The 20,707-nt window shown below is 42.9% G+C and overlaps 1 protein-coding gene across 2 annotated transcripts in view; it reads left to right on the top strand.

The window, feature by feature from the left end:
• The window catches only part of LOC139767132 (extracellular signal-regulated kinase 2-like), a 288,409-nt gene that overhangs the window by 219,651 nt on the left and 48,051 nt on the right, over window positions 1-20,707 (top strand). For both annotated transcript variants that reach the window (XM_071696155.1, XM_071696154.1), the window contains exons 2-3: window positions 12,562-12,781; window positions 14,623-14,753. In XM_071696155.1, the coding sequence (XP_071552256.1) occupies window positions 12,778-12,781; window positions 14,623-14,753 (135 nt within the window). In that variant the 5' untranslated portion in view covers window positions 12,562-12,777. The remainder of the gene's footprint in view (window positions 1-12,561; window positions 12,782-14,622; window positions 14,754-20,707) is intronic.

Here is a 20,707-nt window from a genome sequence, read left to right on the forward strand (position 1 = left end):
AGCCTTGCCGGCAGGTGTATACATTTGGAATGTTCAGCGTCAACAGGAGGAGCAAACTTCCCCCTGAGTATCTTGGCCTGTGTGTGAGTGGGGCACGGCAACATCAGCATGGCTGCTGCATCACCTTGTGTTGATTTTACCTGGCGTTCATTCTGAAAGATTTCGTTCGTGGGGGTTGTTGTTGTTGTTGTTGTTTTTCTGAATGATGGTCGTCAGGCTCCTCGCAGATAGACCAAGGTCAATGATCAGCTTCATCGTTAAGACAGAACTCTTTTTGCTAATTCATCGGCCCACTCATGCATTCTGGGCCCAGTATGTGCAGGAATCCAGAGGAACTGGGCTCTGTAAATCAGGTGGGGGTAGAGGGAGGCCAGCATCATGGTAATCATCGTCCTCTGTTACAGATGACATGTTAGGCGGATCCTTGTAACGTCTGTTTCTTTCCCTCCACCGCTAAGTTTTAGAACTCTTTACCTCACCACCTTATCCGTAACACTTACTAAAAAAAAAAGCTGGTTTTCCACTCCCTCGCGAAAGTATTAATACTATTTGCCCACTTCTCTCATGTTTTCCTTTTTATTATACTTTTTTAGATATTTCATTAAAGGCCTGGACAGACACCACGACGACACGACCTTTTGAATGATGGTCAGGTCAAAGGTAAGGTCATCATACCCACGGGTCGTCCCGTCGTGCTCAGGAGTCGTCGTATCGTGCCCACGGGTCGTACCGTCTTGCATAAGGGTCGTCCCATCTTGCTGCAGGGTCGTCCCATCTTGCTGCCGGGGACAGATATAAAAGTGAGGTAGCGTGACGGGAATACCGGGGACATCCACCGTCACCCGTCCTCCTGACACCGCCCTTGTCACACACACACACACACACACACACACACACATTCCTTCAACTAAACCAAGAATAGATAAAGACATAAATACTTCCAGTAATTAATCTGAAATAAATCCTTTCCTCCTTCAAGAATAAAAGGAAGAGGAGACAATGGCCAGTGGAAAGCATATCATTCCTGATGTTGCGGTGAACCGCTCACAGGATCCAGCATATCAACATTTCCCATGATGAACCAGGCGGTTAAAAATGACGTACAATTGTACGTGTGTTGTGGTAGTCGAGCTCACCTCCGTCAGCACGTCCCTTGCTTGCTTCACTCTACCTGGACTCACCTCGGTCTGTACGTCCCCTGCTTCGATCTGTCCGGGGCTCGCCTCCGTTAGCACGTCCCTTGCTTCACTCTACCTGGGCTCACCTCGGTCTGTACGTCCCCTGCTTCGATCTGTCCGGGCCTCGCCTCCGTCAGCACGTCCCTTGCTTCACTCTACCTGGACTCACCTCGGTCTGTACGTCCCCTGCTTCGATCTGTCCGGGGCTCGCCTCCGTCAGCACGTCCCTTGCTTCACTCTACCTGGGCTCACCTCGGTCTGTACGTCCCCTGCTTCGATCTGTCCGGGGCTCGCCTCCGTCAGCACGTCCCTTGCTTCACTCTACCTGGGCTCACCTCGGTCTGTACGTCCCCTGCTTCGATCTGTCCGGGGCTCGCCTCCGTCAGCACGTTCCTTGCCTCTCGGTCTTCGGCAAAAACCAGAGCTGTGGAGAGCCCTCCCGTACCCTAGCGGGACTCGTTTAGCTTCTGTTCGTTGATCATTCAGTCTGGCCGTCATCACTAGATGCAGCTGTACCTGCCTGGTTCCTAAATGATATTTGCTGTCGTGCTGTAGTGCTCAAGGATGTTACCTGTACCGTCCTCTTCAAAGGCTCTCGTACCGTCCTGTTCAAGGCTCTCGTACCGTCCTGTTCAAGACTCTCGTATCGTCCTGTTCAAGGTTCTCGTACCGTCCTGCTCAAGGTTCTCGTACCGTCCTGCTCAAGGCTCTCGTACCGTCCTGTTCAAGGTTCTCGTACCGTCCTGCTCAAGGTTCTCGTACCGTCCTCTTCAAAGGCTCTCGTACCGTCCTGTTCAAGGCTCTCGTACCGTCCTGTTCAAGACTCTCGTATCGTCCTGTTCAAGGTTCTCGTACCGTCCTGCTCAAGGTTCTCGTACCGTCCTGCTCAAGGTTCTCGTACCGTCCTGATCAAGGTTCTCGTACCGTCCTGTTCAAGACTCTCGTACCGTCCTGTTCAAGACTCTCGTACCGTCCTGTTCAAGACTCTCGTACCGTCCTGTTCAAGACTCTCGTACCGTCCTGTTCAAGACTCTCGTACCCTCCTGATCAGGGAGCCTGATTAATGTTTCCTCTCCGACATTTTCAACACATCCGTCCATAAATAGAACTCCTGAAATTAACCATAACGGGACAGTCTTGTGGTGGTTGCGAGAGAGACATTTTGTAACCCGTGCTGAAGTCATGCACAGTCTGGGTACAGATGTTATGGTGGTGAGGCAAGGGTTGGAGGCAAGGTCACGTCACCAGAACCGTAACGTTTCCGTCACCTTTGTTGAGCCATCGCACGGTCTGTAAGCTGCAGTGACGGCTGAGGTATATTGGCGTTCACGTTGTCACAGAGGTGGTTGTGTGAGGCTTTGGTGTGGTTGTGGTGGCTGGGTGTGGTGCTTGAGGTGTATAGTATTTTGATGTACCTGCCTCTCTGCTACACCCACTGCTGCTCTATAGTAGTAGGCATTGGGAATGGCTTTGTCCGTATGTAATCACATACAACTGTGTGCAGTTGTGTCTCAGCGTATGTGAAGAACTGAATGGCATCATCAGACATGAACGTAGCATAGTGGTGTAGGCGCCTGGCACCCACCATGACGGCGATATACATCGTGCGCATAATGCACCTCTGTGGACGTGTTATATTGTTAGCAATATGTGCGTACTACGTGATTATATTGTTTGCAATATGTACGTATTACGTGGTTATATTGTTAGCAATATGTACGTACTATGTGGTTATATTGTTAGCAATATGTACGTACTACGTGGTTATATTGTTAGCAATATGTACGTACTACGTGGTTATATTGTTAGCAATATGTACGTACTATGTGGTTAGGTTAGGTTCATTTGTTGGTGTTACGTTCCTTCTTATTATAGCTCCATCCATAATGACTCGTACTTACCATTGTACATGTTCTGGTGTTACCTACCTACCTCCATCCATAGTGACCAGTGCTAAACATTGTTCACGTCCTAATATTACCTGTTAACCAGTGATGATCACTTAATGATACAAGTTTTATTTACTGTGAATAATGACATCAGAGTTTTCATCAGAATGTGTACGTTTTAACTTTTATTCGTTTCGCGAAAATTTTTTTCTCAGCTCGAGTGTCATGTATATAGCGTAGCCATATTCTTCCGCTGGTATTCTATACTGAAGTACCAACAAGTTAGTCATTGTTTGACTTGTAACTATATAAGTCAAGGGAGGACTTACTTTCTTATAGATACCTGAGATTAGTTCTAGTTATTCCTTGTAAACTAAAAAGAAAATCGCCCTAACTGCCCTGAATTAACACACAACATGTTAAGCAAGTTGTTTTAGGTTGTTGTGGTTGACAGACTCTTGTTTGATGGCGTTGCAAGTTCAGCCGAACGAGCAATACTTTGATAAATTCAGCCTAACGAGCAGTGCTTTGATAAGTTCAGCCTAACGAGGAGTGCTTTGATAAGTTCAGCCTAACGACCAATGCTTCGATAAGTTCAGCCTAACGAGCAGTGCTTTGATAAGTTCAGCCTAACGACCAATGCTTTGATAAGTTCAGCCTAACGAGGAGTGCTTTGATAAGTTCAGCCTAACGACCAATGCTTTGATAAGTTCAGCCTAACGAGCAGTGCGTTAAGTTCAACCTACGAGCAGTGCTTTGATAAGTTCAGCCTAACGAGCAGTGCTTTGATAAGTTCAGCCTAACGAGCAGTGCGTTGATAAGTTCAGCCGAACGAGCAGTGCTTTGTTAAGTTCAGCCTAACGAGCAGTGCTTTGATAAATTCAGCCGAACGAGCAGTGCTTTGATAAGTTCAACCTACGAGCAATGCTTTGATAAGTTCAGCCTAACGAGCAGTGCTTTGATAAGTTCAGCCTAACGAGCAGTGCTTTGATAAGTTCAGCCGAACGAGCAGTGCTTTGATAAGTTCAACCTACGAGCAATGCTTTGATAAGTTCAGCCTAACGAGCAGTGCTTTGATAAGTTCAGCCTAACGAGCAGTGCTTTGATAAGTTCAACCTACGAGCAATGCTTTGATAAGTTCAGCCTAACGAGGAGTGCTTTGATAAGTTCAGCCTAACGAGCAGTGCTTTGATAAGTTCAGCCGAACGAGCAGTGCTTTGATAAGTTCAACCTACGAGCAATGCTTTGATAAGTTCAGCCTAACGAGCAGTGCGTTGATAAGTTCAGCCTAACGAGCAGTGCTTTCATAAGTTCAGCCGAACGAGCAGTGCTTTGCTATCAGTTTTGATATTTAAAGAAAATAGTATGAGTGTTATCGTCTTTCTTTTATTTACAATGTGATTTATGTCACTAGTTCGTGCTGACGCTCCCTTTATCATCTGTTTACCGTATCTCAGTAATGTTGTACATTATTCTTCTGTCATTATTAATTATTTATGGCCTGGGAAAGGTTTTTCTGGGGATATGTTTCTGATCTTGTTGGAAATGTCTCTGAACTTTAGATATAAAAGCGTAATGTCCTTGCAAGAGAAGCGAGTTAGTTTCAGAGAACATTCTGGAATGTGCAAATCAGGAGGTTTGGAAATTCGAGACGATAGTGTTGGTTACCAGTTAGTCAAGGGGCAGGAGAGATGTGTGCCAGCGAGACACACATGGTAGGTAGGTGAGCCTTGACCATGATACTGCTAACCTTGGGTAGGATGCCTTCACTTTGTCCACATTGCTACGATAAGACTTGATATGATCGAAGGCCACACCACCATCTCAGGGGGTCGAACCATCGTGCATTTGTCATTGCATCTCTGGTATATCAAGTTGAGATGGTAACAATGTATAGTGCAGGTCGGACGATACGAGAGACAGTGCAGTGTGTGTGGTGGTGAGGCGAGGGTCGTCCCGTCCTCCACATCCCCCACCACACACAGACCTCCTCTGACAGTCTGGCAGGAGCACTGCAGAAATCCCGTCCAGATCCATCACAGAAAAATTTACCCACGAATTGCTTTCTTCTTTGTGATAACCGGAGACGGAAATTGGATTCCACAGCCAGTCAAGGCCGGAAACATGCAAAGGGAAGGTTAATGAAACTGAGGTGATTGAAAGAGAGAGAGCGTAAGTTATAAACAGAGATAGAAAAAAAAGAAGTGGATGATGCTCCAAAGTCAGACGCGAAGACGAACATGAATCAGCTGGTTAAAAAAGAAAAAAAAGGAGGAAAGGGCAAGACTGAAGCGAAGGAAGATGCAACACAGGAAGGCATGCACTGCAGTAAACACGGGAGTATGTACAGTACATACAGTGTGCTGGGAACATGGCAGATGGGGCAAAGCGTATGAGTACGGCAGTTACACATACGCTTTTCACCTCTCAAGAAAACGTCGCTAACTGCGTTTTCAGGAACCTTTAACTTGCACAAATCATCATCACAGTGATACCGTTATTATAACTCGTGCTGTGGAGCTGACGACCGAGATGGGAACACCATGATACACATTGACCCCTGGCTTGGTTTATTGGAGTCTAACAGTAAACAAGATGACGGCGAATACATGGAGACAGGAATGATCCTGACTACCCTGTTGAAGGACTTGCAGGAACTGGTTGCATATTACGGCACTACGTCACGCATATTTACCCTGGTAGTACCGGGAACATATGAACGCAGCAGCCATCAGAGACATTTTGCACGAAGCTGGGAAGGAAACTTAACAGTTAGGAAGAAATGCTCGCGTAATTTACTAACAATATATATAGCATCTCATAGTTTCTCACATAACGGGGGCTAAACCTCATACATTTCATAAAGCTCTTTTCATAGTTGGTTTACTGATTGGGGTGAGTATGGTGTTTCCAGCCATTTTGGAAGATTGCGTCAAATATTACAGCGAGGGTGATTTCCCAACTTACAACGTATTTATCCACGGCCATGAAAAATACTGGATAGCTCAGACCATAATTTGTATATTTATTATTTACCGTAATGTGCAAATCAAGACCACTTAGGAGCTGAGATAATTTTAAAAAACATTAAGGAAAAAAAAATGACTTGTCAAAGGTCCACGTCTGTTTAACCGACCATCAGCAGATACAAGGCAGCAGTGTGGGAAGAACTGGGCATGTATTCACAAGGGACCTGGCATAAGGTGTACAACCTGACCTGATAACAACTGTACAGAGGCGTGAGCCATCGCACGTCACACATATGTACCTTGGTAGTACCGGAAACGTATTCCCAGATGCAGTGTTTCTGGAAAATTTCAAGAAACAGTATGGTTGCTGTCGGCTCGTTTTCAAGTTCGGTCTCGGTCGACAGATAACAGAACACGGATTTGTCAGAATTGATGTGCATATATTATGTGGATATAATATGTTTAACATAGTCACTACGAAGTGTTGTGGTCTGATGTAAAGCTAGATTTTAAAAGTTTGAACAGAGTATATGTAGTAAGAGAAGAGAGTTGTATTTTTCACTTGGAGAGTTGAGGTTGTCGTGAGGGAAAAAAGGGAAAGTGTTAAACCCAAAGCCTCGCTTGGTGGACGCACCTTGACTTTGACGACCTTAATTACCCTGGCTTTTCATAGACCTGAAGCCCACCCAACCAACCCACCAACCACCCACCCAACCAGCCAATCATTTGGAAAAGATAAATGAAAACGTGACCCTGTGGACGAGGTGTATGTACACAAATTATGTGTCTGGAGATCTTTCGCTGGTGATAATAGCTTCTACAGGGGAAGTACAGTTGTGGTACGAGTGGTATTGTGATAAATGTGGGAGTGCTTCAAGGTCGTGTGATGTTTCCTTAATTATTTAAGTTTCCTTTTTTATGGATGGGGAGTTTCGTGAGGTGAGAGCGAGGGACGGTCATGGCGTTAGCGCAGAGGAGGTAGGACAGAATGTACGTTGCCGCAGGTGTTATATACAGATGTTGGTCTTGTTGGTTGAAACACGTGTTGCCTTGATGGCTGGTCTCGGTCATTTGTCTAGAGGGAGGATGTACAGTGTAGATGTACCTCGTCAAGTTTGTGTCACGTCTCCGTGGGTCCTGGTGATGTGGTGGGCCACACGCAACAGTTGTGGTTGGCCACGAGCATCAGGAGGTGGGGTGGGTGGACGAGGAACTACACCCAGCAGTAGATGTAATGTGCGGACGGGAGGGCTACACGCAGCAGGAGCTATGGTGGGCGGACGGATGGACCTCACGCAGCAGGTGTGGTGGGCCACACGCAGCAGGTCTATTGGGTGGGTGGCAGGCCGCAATCTACAGCAAGAGATGTGATGGGTGGTGGGAGCTGTGCGGGCGATAGGCTATACGCAGCAGGGGGCACTCTGAGTGTGAAGAGAGCTGGATGGGCGGTGGGCCACACGCAGTAGGTGTGGACTGTGGTGGCCCTGACGTAGTGTGGAGTCGGGTGGATGATGGGTCACACGTATTTGTGTGGAATGTGACGGACGGGTGATGGGCCATACGTAGCTAGTGCGGAGTGTGTCGGGCCACACGCAAAATGAAGTGAACTTGAAAGTGCTTGGGAAGGACAGATAACAGAGCAGAGTTAATGGTCCACAGCGAAGTTGTCTGTTTTGATGATTTCATTAAAATGGTAGCGAGAGGATAGCATAGTAAAAGGGAACTTCCTCATCCACCTCTCCCTCTGGCTCAACTGGGGAAAAAGATGAGGAGAAAAATACCATGCAGTATAAATATGATGCCATGGGAATCTTACTGGAAATTACGGACTAGGAAAATTTCCTTACCTGTTTTATGACGACTGCTCCGCAGTTGGTCCCTGGAAAAGAAAGACATTATATGTAGTCAGTAGGATTCTCTTTTTCTGATAACTGATATGCGTGAAGTGTTCGTTTAAGCCTCAGGTTTCAAGATATATAATCGTCTTAGCATTCACAACTTCGTGAGGTGGTCTAGCCCATTGCGCCACCACTTTCTATGTAAAAACACTTTTGTTCACGTAGCTGTTACATCTCCTTCCTTTTATGTTCATACCATTATTTCTGATCGTTGAATCTTTATTTTCTGCAGTGAACAATTTTTGTACGACGTGTTGTCGAAATTATTTAGTAAAATACGGTAAAATACGTTGAACACGTCTGCGAGGTCTCGGAGTCTACGCTTTCTCCGGAAGAATGATTTTGTCTCCGAGTCTGTCCTCATAACACTTATTTCTGAGTGAAGGGATTAGTTTGGTTGCTCTTCTTTGCATTCGCTCAGGTGTCTCTCATCTTTGATCAGGTTGAGTGACCAGGACTGAACAGCGAAATCCAGATGAGGTCTAACCAGAATATTGTAGAGGGTGAACAAGGTCTCTTTGGTTTTGTAGTTTATATTTCTTGCTGTGAACCGTAACATCCTCTTGGCTTGGCTTGTTAACAAGGTATTGTTTACAGTATTTAGACATTACTGATAGTTACGCCAAGGCCCTCGTGAACGTCTTGTTGAGATTTAATAAGCACTTTGTATCCATGATTTATGAATTTTGGCACCAGAGAGCAAAGACTTGGCCGTCGTCTACGTTGAAATCCATTTCTTATGTTTATGGCTATTTTTATCAGTTCGTCTAAAGCCCTCTGAATCTTCGTGCGGTCTTCCCTAGAGTTGGCTTTTGTTTCCCAGTTTCATGTTTGCCGGTAAGTTTTGACATTGTGTTCGTGAGTCTCTGTCTTAAGGTCAGTGATGTAGGTAATGAAGAGAACGAATCCCAGGACCGAGGATTGTGGAACTCCGCCAGACACGCGAAGTCACTCGGCTGGTTCCCAGTTTGATGCCACTTTTTGCATCCGTTCAGAGAACCAGTTAGCTATCCACCCTTAGGTTTGGTCTGTTTCATATAGTAATCTTTTATGTGATTATTTATCGAAAGCTGTGCATAAGATCAAGTCTATATAACACAAGAGGATACCTCGGGTCCCAGTTGTGATACATATATGGCTATAAAGAATACAATCGTATTTGCTGACCATGGTATTTCATTCAGGAAACAGTGATGCTGGTTAGGTTATTTTCTATTTTCTTTTAAGAATTTAAAGATTTCATCTCTAGCAATTGTTTATAATACTTTACCTAGATCCGAAGTGAAGCTAATTGAGCGATTGTTCGAAGCACATTTGCCTTTGGAAATTGATGTTTCGTTCGCTGATTTCCACTCACTAGGCTGTGATTTTATTAACACTTTGTTGATCGGAAAAGCTGCTTTGAGTATTCTGTGGGAGATATCGTCTGGATCAGTTGATTTGTTCGGATTCAGTTTGTCAAAGTTCGTAAGCACTTTGTTGTATTCAGTATTTTTGATGACTGTCTCGTACTCGGTGCCCAGAAATATGTTTTGGCCTTGTGGTGTGTTAAACAAACAGATCTTTGATGGTGATCGCCAAGTTGAACTAACCGTTAAGGAAAGGATTTGATTTCCTTCGTGCATTTTGTTTGTCTCATTATCATTTGATGAGCCAATTCTATCCATGATTTTTCATGCCTTTTAACATACATTTTGTAGAATTCTGTTTCACGTTCTTAGATATTCATTTTCTTTTCCTTAATGGTTTTGATTTTTTCCCCCTTACTGTCTTTCTTTTTCTCTTAATTGCATTTCTCGGCCCTGATTTTTCGCCACTAGACTCGGTTACCTTGTCATTCAGGTCTTAATTCATTCAGCCCACTTCTACCCTCTCACAGTTCCTATCCACCTTTCTAGGGACGATGATTCTGTCAAGAGAAAGTGTTGTACTTCTGAGGTTATTCCACATCTCTTCATCGGTTTCCGCTGTTAATAAATCTGATCCAGTTTATCATTAATAACTTCAGATGACAAAACTGGGTACCACAAAGTTGTTTTCCTTTAAATTGAACCAACGGTTTATATATATATATATATATATATATATATATATATATATATATATATATATATATATATATATATATATATACAGATATACTAGTCTGTAATGATAGTTATGAAGGTGAAATCGCTCTTCAGAAGTTCATATTTTATTTAAAATGTGTTATGCCACACGCATAAAAAATCATGTTGAATAATTGAAATTAAGTGCGCTTTCATTATATATATATATATATATATATATATATATATATATATATATATATATATATATATATATATATATATACGCGAACATAGTGCTTATGATGGCGCACTTTCATAGAACTCATAATACCTTCCAAGAGCCAGGATTCGAACCCAGGACAGTTTTTCGTGGATGTCGGGAACGCTAACTACTAGGCTATGATCGACCCTAATAGGGAATTGACTATTCCATTACAAGTAATTAAATACCCTTAGTCTCACATCCATGAACATCGGGGCGATCACAGCCTATCTGTTAGAGTTCCCGACTACCACGCGAAGGACCCTGGGTTCGAATCCTGGCTCTTGGAAGGTGGTATGTATTCTATTAAAGAACGCATACATACGTACTATATTTGTGTGTGTGTGTGTATATATATATATATATATATATATATATATATATATATATATATATATATATATATATGAAGGTGAAATCGCTCTTCAGTAGTTCATGTAATGTAATTCTAACGATTTTTCTGCACATGCTGTACAACACGTTCAGTACAATTTGAATTACTGAAGTGCGACTTCACCTTCATAACCATCATCACTGACTGCTGGTGTGAACGAATGTGGTCTTCGTTGTCTTTTCCTAGCGCTACCCCGCGCGCGCGCGAGGGGAGGGGGGTGCCATTTCATGTGTGGCGGGGTGGCGACGAGAGTGGATGAAGGCAGCAAGTAGGAATATGTACATGCGTATATATGTATATGTCTGCGTATGTATATGTATGTATACGTTGAAATGTATAAGTATGTATATGTGCGTGTATGTATATACATGTGTATGTGGGTGGGTTGCGCTACCTCGCTAACACGGGAGACAGCGATAAATTATAATAAATATATATATATATATATATATATATATATATATATATATATATATATATATATATATATATATATACGAATAAAGTGTATATGAACGCGCACCTTCATAGAACATACAAAGCTCCATCAGCCAGGTTCGATCCTGGCTGATGGAGCTTTGTATGATATATATATATATATATATATATATATATATATATATATATATATATATATATATATATATATGTGTGTGTGTGTGTGTGTGTGTGTGTGTTGTACTACTATAAATAATATCAGGAGGTGTATGGGTGATGGGCAGGCTGTGGGTCACAGGGAGAAAGTTTGATGGTTAAGAGTGACAAACTGGCGGTGGGTCACACGTGGAAGGTGGGTGGGGTGCTGGGCGGGTAGTTGGCCACACGCAGCGGGAGGTGTAACGATGGTGGTGTCATGTTCTTCCCCTCCCTGGCCCCAGCCGTGTCTCTCTTCTTCTCTTTTATTACTTTCATCCTCCATATTCCTTCTTTATTTTTCATTTATTTTTCCTTCCCTCTTCTTACGATACCACCTCCCTCGAGACCCCTCCTCCTCTTCCTTGTCTCCATTCCTCCCCGAATTTCCCTCACCACCACCACCATTCCTGCCCAACTCCCCCTCACTACAACCCCTCCCCAACTTCCCCTCATGACCATCCCTCTCCAGTTTCTTCTTATCGCCATCCTTCCCTAACTCCCCACCCCTCCCCAACACCCCCACCCCGTCTACCCCTTCCCTCCCCAACTAACCCTCATCGTCGCCCCTCTCCAGTTACCCCTCCCCAAATACCCCTTTCTACCACCCTTCTCCATCCAACCCTCCCAACTCCCCTTTACCACCACCCCTCCTCAATTCTCCCTCACCACCACCCCTCTTGCCACTGCTCCCCCATCCCCCCTTAGCCACCAGTTTTCCCCATTTCCCCCCCTCACAATTATTCTTTCCCAGATCTTTTCCCATGCCAGCATTCCTCCTTACCACCACTCCTCCCAACTCCCCCCATATCATCATTCCTTCACAACTACTCACCAACACTCCTCATGAGCTCTCTTGTCACCATTCCTCCCCAATTCCCTCCTGCCACCATTCATCCCAAACTCCTCCTCATCATCACCCCTTTTGTGGGGCTCTTTTGTAGCTTCATGGCTCTTGTTGCAGTCAGCAGTAGGGAAATAGTGGACTTCTTTGGAGTGAAAAACCCCTCAATAAGAGTGCATCATCTACTGACTCTGATACAACCTTACCACAGGTGATTTTCCACTCTGTGTAACTTCATGCTGGCAGTCGCAGACTCACACACATGAATTTGTTTTTTAGCATCACTTCAAGTATAGAAGAGGCAGAAAGGAGTTTAGGGATTTGTTGTGAGCATTATTAAGGTAGAGCATATAAAATTTTGTGAACAGCAATAGAATTATACTGCAGGAGAGATGGGAGCAGTCAACTGAATTTCATTTTCATTTTTTTTTTTTTTTTGACAGGCTTATGGCATTGTATGGAAAGCCATTGACCGAAGAACTGGAGAAGTGGTGGCTGTCAAGAAGATCTTTGATGCCTTTAGGAATGAAACAGATGCCCAGCGCACCTTCAGAGAGATAGTCTTCCTATTGGAATTCTCCTCACACCCAAATGTCATCCGTCTGCTCAACGTATTGAGGGCAGACAACAATAAGGACATCTACCTCGTGTTCCAGTTTATGGGTGGGTGTGCTTCCGTTTTCACTTTTTAACCAAAGTGCTTGCTTTTTATCATAATTTAGGGCATATATTTTCTTTCAGTTTATTTTTCTGTTCAGTATTATCAAGTAATTTGGGCATATTTGTAATAGAGATTGGAAAAGGAAACCTATGGTAAGGATGTGAGCATGTGGGATCTTTTTCATAAGTTTACATAAAAATGTAGCCCAACATTAAAGCTGTAAAAATCTCATAAAAAATTGATAAGCCTAGGTCCTTCATGTGACTGTTATCATTTCAGTCCCCAAAACAGACCAATATATATATATATATACAGCACAGTAAGAATGACCCCACATATCTAGCTTGACTGTAGGATCTAACCCACTGCTCATGGATTGCAAGTCCAGAGTGCTTCCAGTTTACTGTGACCCCCAGTTTTGATAACTTTCTTGTTTTTTTTTTTTTTTATTACCCACAACCAGCAATTTTTCTCAGATGCATAGGCAACATCTTTTACCTTCTGTTTTGACAAATACCTGCTGACCCATTTAACTCATTGATGCTTGTCTTTATAGTTTTAGTCAATAAACTAGTAAAAGACTACTTAACAAAAAATCAACCCAGAAAGGGAAATGAAGAGCTAATCCCTGCTTCATGCTTCAACATACTGTGATCATGGGGCCCCCTTCCTCTGTTGAAGATGACATTAATAGAACATATACAGGCTGAAATGACCCAGCAGGATTAAACAACTTTAAAAGGATCAGTATTAGCTTATATCAGTTGTATGGTATAGGTGGTGAACACTATTGATAAAGGATGTATCGTGCCAATATTTTTATGTAAAATTAAGGTAGGTAAGAGATATCTATAGTAAGAACGAATCTCAAAAGTTGAGAGGCGTAAGAGTGGAAAGTGAGCGAGTCAGTGAAGGATAGAGGTTGTCGTAACTACTTGCTCACCACTTGCCTGCTGGCTACCTTCCACACTCAGCCATCATTACCACCTTTTCCTCTCCAGCCTCATTCATGGGATTGTCTATGTACTTTTTGTGCAAATACTATTATTTTTGTTAGCTACAAATCTCTTGTAAACATCTTACTTCATTTATGGTTTGATTGCACTGAAATGAAATGTTAATTTGTATGACATTTTGATATTCAGTTTATACAACTATGATGGTCATACATGTATATGTACGATGGTTACATATTAGAAACTTGCACCAAAACTGGTTAGTTACATTACCTAGACAGGCAAATACATTGCTTTGCAAGGATACCATCATTACGTAACATGGTGTAGAGTGTTTCTCCACATAATGCTTTTATAAACCATACGCTCATACTTAGAAATTTTAATTATTCAAAAGTACTTGTAGAAGTTGGGAAGCTGGCAATTAGGAATATGCAGAATGGAACCCATATTTACTTAGGCAAATACAGTGGGGGGGAATTTATATTCTTTTCTTCTAATGACAAGATATTTCAGATTATTTTAAGGTATTTCTTAACACATTTTGTATTTCGAGTGTGAATATTTGTTTTATGAGTTAAACAGAATTTGGGTATTAGGGAGGGAGAGCAGAAAAAAAGAGAAAAGTTGATGAACATCATAAACATGTAACCCCATTGAATACATAATTTCTACTTTATTTACTATACTTTTTACTTCTTGCAGATATATCTTCTTTCATTTCTTTTAGACATATTTTTTCAGCAAAGGAAAAGTATTCAAATTCTAATGTTATTGTAAAATACAAGACTTTTTTTTATTAGCTTGAAGAATTTGGTGTTCATTTTAGTTGTAGTAGTCATAACACTCAGTTTTTCAGTTTGTAAGTTTGATTTTGGTTTCTACAGAGACTGACCTCCATAATGTTATCAAGAAAGGCAATGTTTTGGAAGACATCCACCGTCGCTACATAATGTATCAGCTGTTCCGAGCTGCCCGTTACCTCCACTCAGGCTCTGTTATACATAGAGACCTCAAAGTGAGTCATCTTTTATTGAACTGACATAAGGTAAAGTCTAACATGTGATTATGCCATTTTCCACTTGAAATAAGTGGGTTAGTGTTTTGCTTTCACTTTTATTTACCAATAATTATGTATGCTTTGTCAAACCCTGTTTCCATTTACACTGAATGAGTCAGTGAATACATCCCCATAATTCATGTATTCTTCAAAGCAAACACCTGATCCACACATCCTCTACCACTTCTGAAACCACACTGCTCTTCCCCAATCTGATGCTCTGTACATGCCTTCACCCTCTCAGTCAATACCCTCCCATATAATTTACCAGGAATACTCAACAAACTTATACCTCTGTAATTTGAGCACTCACTCTTATTCCCTTTGCCTTTGTACTATGGAACTATGCACGCATTCTGCCAATCCTCAGGCACCTCACCATGAGTCATACATACATTAAATAACCTTACCAACCAGTCAACAATACAGTCACCCCCTTTTTTAATAAATTCCACTGCAATACCATCCAAACCTGCTGCCTTGCCGGCTTTCATCTTCCACAAAGCTTTTACTACCTCTTCTCTGTTTACCAAATCATTTTCCCCAACCCTCTCACTTTGCACACCACCTCGACCAAGACACCCTATATCTGCCACTCTATCATCAAACACATTCAACAAACCTTCAAAATACTCACTCCATCTCCTCACATCACCACTACTTGTTATCACTTCCCCATTAGTGCCCTTCACTGAAGTTCCCATTTGCTCCCTTGTCTTACGCACTTTATTTACCTCCTTCCAGAACATCATTTTATTCTCCCTAAAATTTAATGATACTCTCTCACCCCAACTCTCATTTGCCCTCTTTTTCACCTCTTGCACCTTTCTCTTGACCTCCTGTCTCTTTCTTTTATACATCTCCCACTCAGTTGCATTTTTTCCCTGCAAAAATCGTCCAAATGCCTCTCTCTTCTCTTTCGCTAATAATCTTACTTCTTCATCCCACCACTCACTACCCTTTCTAATCAACCCACCTCCCACGCTTCTCATGCCATAAGCATCTTTTGCGCAATCCATCACTGATTCCCTAAATACATCCCATTCCTCCCCCACTCCCCTTACTTCCATTGTTCTCACCTTTTTCCATTCTGTACTCAGTCTCTCCTGGTACTTCCTCACACAGGTCTCCTTCCCAAGCTCACTTACTCTCACCACCCTCTTCACCCCAACATTCACTCTCTTTTCTGAAAACCCATACAAATCTTCACCTTAGCCACAAGATAATGATCAGACATCCCTCCAGTTGCACCTCTCAGCACCTTTACATCCAGAAGTCTCTCTTTCACGCGCCTGTCAATTAACACGTAATCCAATAACGCTCTCTGGCCATCTCTCCTACTTACATACGTATACTTATGTATTTTTTTTTTTTTTTTTTTTTTTCTTTTTTTTTTTGTCGCTGTCTCCCACGTTTGCGAGGTAGCGCAAGGAAACAGACGAAAGAGATGGCCCAACCCACCCCCATACACATGTATATACATACGTCCACACACGCAAATATACATACCTACACAGCTTTCCATGCTTTACCCCAGACGCTTCATATGCCTTGATTCAATCCACTGACAGCACGTCAACCCCGGTATACCACATCACTCCAATTCACTCTATTCCTTGCCCTCCTTTCACCCTCCTGCATGTTCAGGCCCCGATCACACAAAATCTTTTTCACTCCATCTTTCCACCTCCAATTTGGTCTCCCTCTTCTCCTCGTTCCCTCCACCTCCGACACATATATTCTCTTGGTCAATCTTTCCTCACTCATTCTCTCCATGTGCCCGAACCATTTCAAAACACCCTCTTCTGCTCTCTCAACCACGCTCTTTTTATTTCCACACATCTCTCTTACCCTTACGTTACTTACTCGATCAAACCACCTCACAGCACATATTGTCCTCAAACATCTCATTTCCAGCACATCCATCCTCCTGCGCATAACTCTATCCATAGCCCACGTCTTGCAACCATACAACATTGTTGGAACCACTATTCCTTCAAACATACCCATTTTTGCTTTCCGAGATAATGTTCTCGACTTCCACACATTCTTCAAGGCTCCCAGAATTTTCACCCCCTCCCCCACCCTATGATCCACTTCCGCTTCCATGGTTCCATCCGCTGCCAGATCCACTCCCAGATATCTAAAAGACTTCACTTCCTCCAGTTTTTCTCCATTCAAACTCACCTCCCAATTGACTTGACCCTCAACCCTACTGTACCTAATAACCTTGCTCTTATTCACATTTACTCTTAACTTTCTTCTTTCACACACTTTACCAAACTCAGTCACCAGCTTCTGCAGTTTCTCACATGAATCAGCCACCAGCGCTGTATCATCAGCGAACAACAACTGACTCACTTCCCAAGCTCTCTCATCCCCAACAGATCATACTTGCCCCTCTTTCCAAAACTCTTGCATTCACCTCCCTAACACCCCCATCCATAAACAAATTAAACAACCATGGAGACATCACACACCCCTGCCGCAAACCTACATTCACTGAGAACCAATCACTTTCCTCTCTTCCTACACGTACACATGCCTTACATCCTCTATAAAAACTTTTCACTGCTTCTAACAACTTGCCTCCCACAAGTAGTGGTGATGTGAGAAGGAGATGGAGTGAGTATTTTGAAGGTTTGTTGAATGTGTTTGATGATAGAGTGGCAGATATAGGGTGTTTTGGTCGAGGTGGTGTGCAAAGTGAGAGGGTTAGGGAAGATGATTTGGTGAACAGAGAAGAGGTAGTAAAAGCTTTGCGGAAGATGAAAGCCGGCAAGGCAGCAGGTTTGGATGGTATTGCAGTGGAATTTATTAAAGAAGGGGGTGACTGTATTGTTGACTGGTTGGTAAGGTAATTTAATGTATGTATGACTCATGGTGAGGTGCCTGAGGATTGGCGGAATGCGTGCATAGTGCCATTGTACAAAGGCAAAGGGGATAAGAGTGAGTGCTCAAATTACAGAGGTATAAGTTTGTTGAGTATTCCTGGTAAATTATATGGGAGGATATTGATTGAGAGGGTGAAGGCATGTACAGAGCATCAGATTGGGGAAGAGCAGTGTGGTTTCAGAAGTGGTAGAGGATGTGTGGATCAGGTGTTTGCTTTGAAGAATGTATGTGAGAAATACTTAGAAAAGCAAATGGATTTGTATGTAGCATTTATGGATCTGGAGAAGGCATATGATAGAGTTGATAGAGATGCTCTGTGGAAGGTATTAAGAATACTTATGTATATCTCGCTTTTTAAACCAGGTATTCCCAATCACCAGTCCTTTTTCAGCACATAAATCTACAAGTTCTTCACCATTTCCATTTACAACACTGAACACCCCATGTATACCAATTATTCCCTCAACTGCCACATTACTCACCTTTGCATTCAAATCACCCATCACTATAACCCGGTCGCGTGCATCAAAACCACTAACACACTCATTCAGCTGCTCCCAAAACACTTGCCTCTCATGATCTTTCTTCTCATGCCCAGGTGCATATGCACCAATAATCACCCATCTCTCTCCATCAACTTTCAGTTTTACCCATATTAATCAAGAATTTACTTTCTTACATTCTAAATATGTGAGAAATACTTAGAAAAGCAAATGGATTTGTATGTAGCATTTATGGATCTGGAAAAGGCATATGATAGAGTTGATAGAGATGCTCTGTGGAAGGTATTAAGAATATATGGTGTGGGTGGCAAGTTGTTAGAAGCAGTGAAAAGTTTTTATCGAGGATGTAAGGCATGTGTACGTGTAGGAAGAGAGGAAAGTGATTGGTTCTCAGTGAATGTAGGTTTGCGGCAGGGGTGTGTGATGTCTCCATGGTTGTTTAATTTGTTTATGGATGGGGTTGTTAGGGAGGTGAATGCAAGAGTTTTGCAAAGAGGGGCAAGAATGAAGTCTGTTGTGGATGAGAGAGCTTGGGAAGTGAGTCAGTTGTTGTTCGCTGATGATACAGCGCTGGTGGCTGATTCATGTGAGAAACTGCAGAAGCTGGTGACTGAGTTTGGTAAAGTGTGTGAAAGAAGAAAGTTAAGAGTAAATGTGAATAAGAGCAAGGTTATTAGGTACAGTAGGGTTGAGGGTCAAGTCAATTGGGAGGTGAGTTTGAATGGAGAAAAACTGGATGAAGTAAAGTGTTTTAGATATCTGGGAGTGGATCTGGCAGCGGATGGAACCATGGAAGCGGAAGTGAATCCTAGGGTGGGGAAGGGGGCGAAAATCCTGGGAGCCTTGAAGAATGTGTGGAAGTCGAGAACATTATCTCGGAAAGCAAAAATGGCTATGTTTGAAGGAATAGTGGTTCCAACAATGTTGTATGGTTGTGAGGCGTGGGCTATGGATAGAGTTGTGCGCAGGAGGGCGGATGTGCTGGAAATGAGATGTTTGAGGACAATGTGTGGTGTGAGGTGGTTTGATCGAGTAAGTAATGTAAGGGTAAGAGAGATATGTGGAAATAAAAAGAGCGTGGTTGAGACTGCAGAAGAGGGTGTTTTGAAATGGTTTGGGCACATGGAGAGAATGAGTGAGGAAAGATTGACCAAGAGGATATATGTGTCGGAGGTGGAGGGAACGAGGAGAAGTGGGAGACCAAATTGGAGGTGGAAAGATGGAGTGAAAAAGATTTTGAGTGATCGGGGCCTGAACATGCAGGAGGGTGAAAGGCGGGCAAGGAATAGAGTGAATTGGATCGATGTGGTATACCGGGGTTGACGTGCTGTCAGTGGATTGAATCAGGGCATGTGAAGCGTCTGGGGTAAACCATGGAAAGCTGTGTGGGGCCTGGATGTGGAAAGGGAGCTGTGGTTTCGGGCATTATTGCATGACAGCTAGAGACTCAGTGTGAATGAATGAGGCCTTTGTTGTCTTTTCCTAGCGCTACCCCGCACACATGAAGGGGGAGGGGGATGGTATTCCATATGTTGCGAGGTGGCGATGGGAATGAATAAAGGCAGACAGTGTGAATTGTGTGCATGGATAGATATGTATGTGTCTGTATGTGTATATATATATATGTACATTGAGATGTATAGGTATGTATATTTGTGTGTGTGGACATGTGTGTATATACATATGTATGGGGGTGAGTTGGGCCATTTCTTTCGTCTGTTTCCTTGCGCTACCTCGCAAACGCGGGAGACAGCGACAAAGCAAAATAAAAAGAAAAAAAAATTCATGTATACACATTCTTGACCCATTTCCAGTGCTAAAGTGAAACTTAAACCTCCAAACCAATACCAGCACTTCTTAATGGTTACATTGCATACTAAGTTGGTTCTTCACACAAGACTGATTTTACCATTCACATCCCCAAATTTTATACGCAAAACAACTCCATACTTATTTATATTTATTTTATTTATATTACTTTGTCGCTGTTTCCCGTGTTAGCGAGGTAGCGCAAGGAAACAGACGAAAGGATGGCCCAACCCACCCACATACACATGTATATACATACACGTCCACACACGCAAATATACATACCTCTACATCTCAACATCTACATATATATACACATAGACATATACATATATACACATGTACATAATTCATACTCTCTGTCTTTATTCATTCCCGTCGCCACCCCGCCACACATGAAATGAAAAACCCCCTTCTCCTGCATGTGCACGAGGTAGCGCTAGGAAAAGACAACAAAGGCCACATTCGTTCACACTCAGTCTCTAGCTGTTATGTATAATGCACCGAAACCACAGGTCCCTTTCCACATCTAGGCCCCACAGAACTTTCCATGGTTTACCCCAGGTGCTTCACATGCCCTCGTTCAATCCATTGACAGCACATCGACCCCAGTATACCACAGTGTTCCAATTCACTCTATTCCTTGCACGCCTTTCACCCTCCTGCATGTTCAGGCCCCGATTACTCAAAATCTTTTTCACTCCA

Source organism: Panulirus ornatus, chromosome 59, assembly GCF_036320965.1.
Source record: "Panulirus ornatus isolate Po-2019 chromosome 59, ASM3632096v1, whole genome shotgun sequence".
Lineage (NCBI taxonomy): Eukaryota > Metazoa > Arthropoda > Malacostraca > Decapoda > Palinuridae > Panulirus > Panulirus ornatus.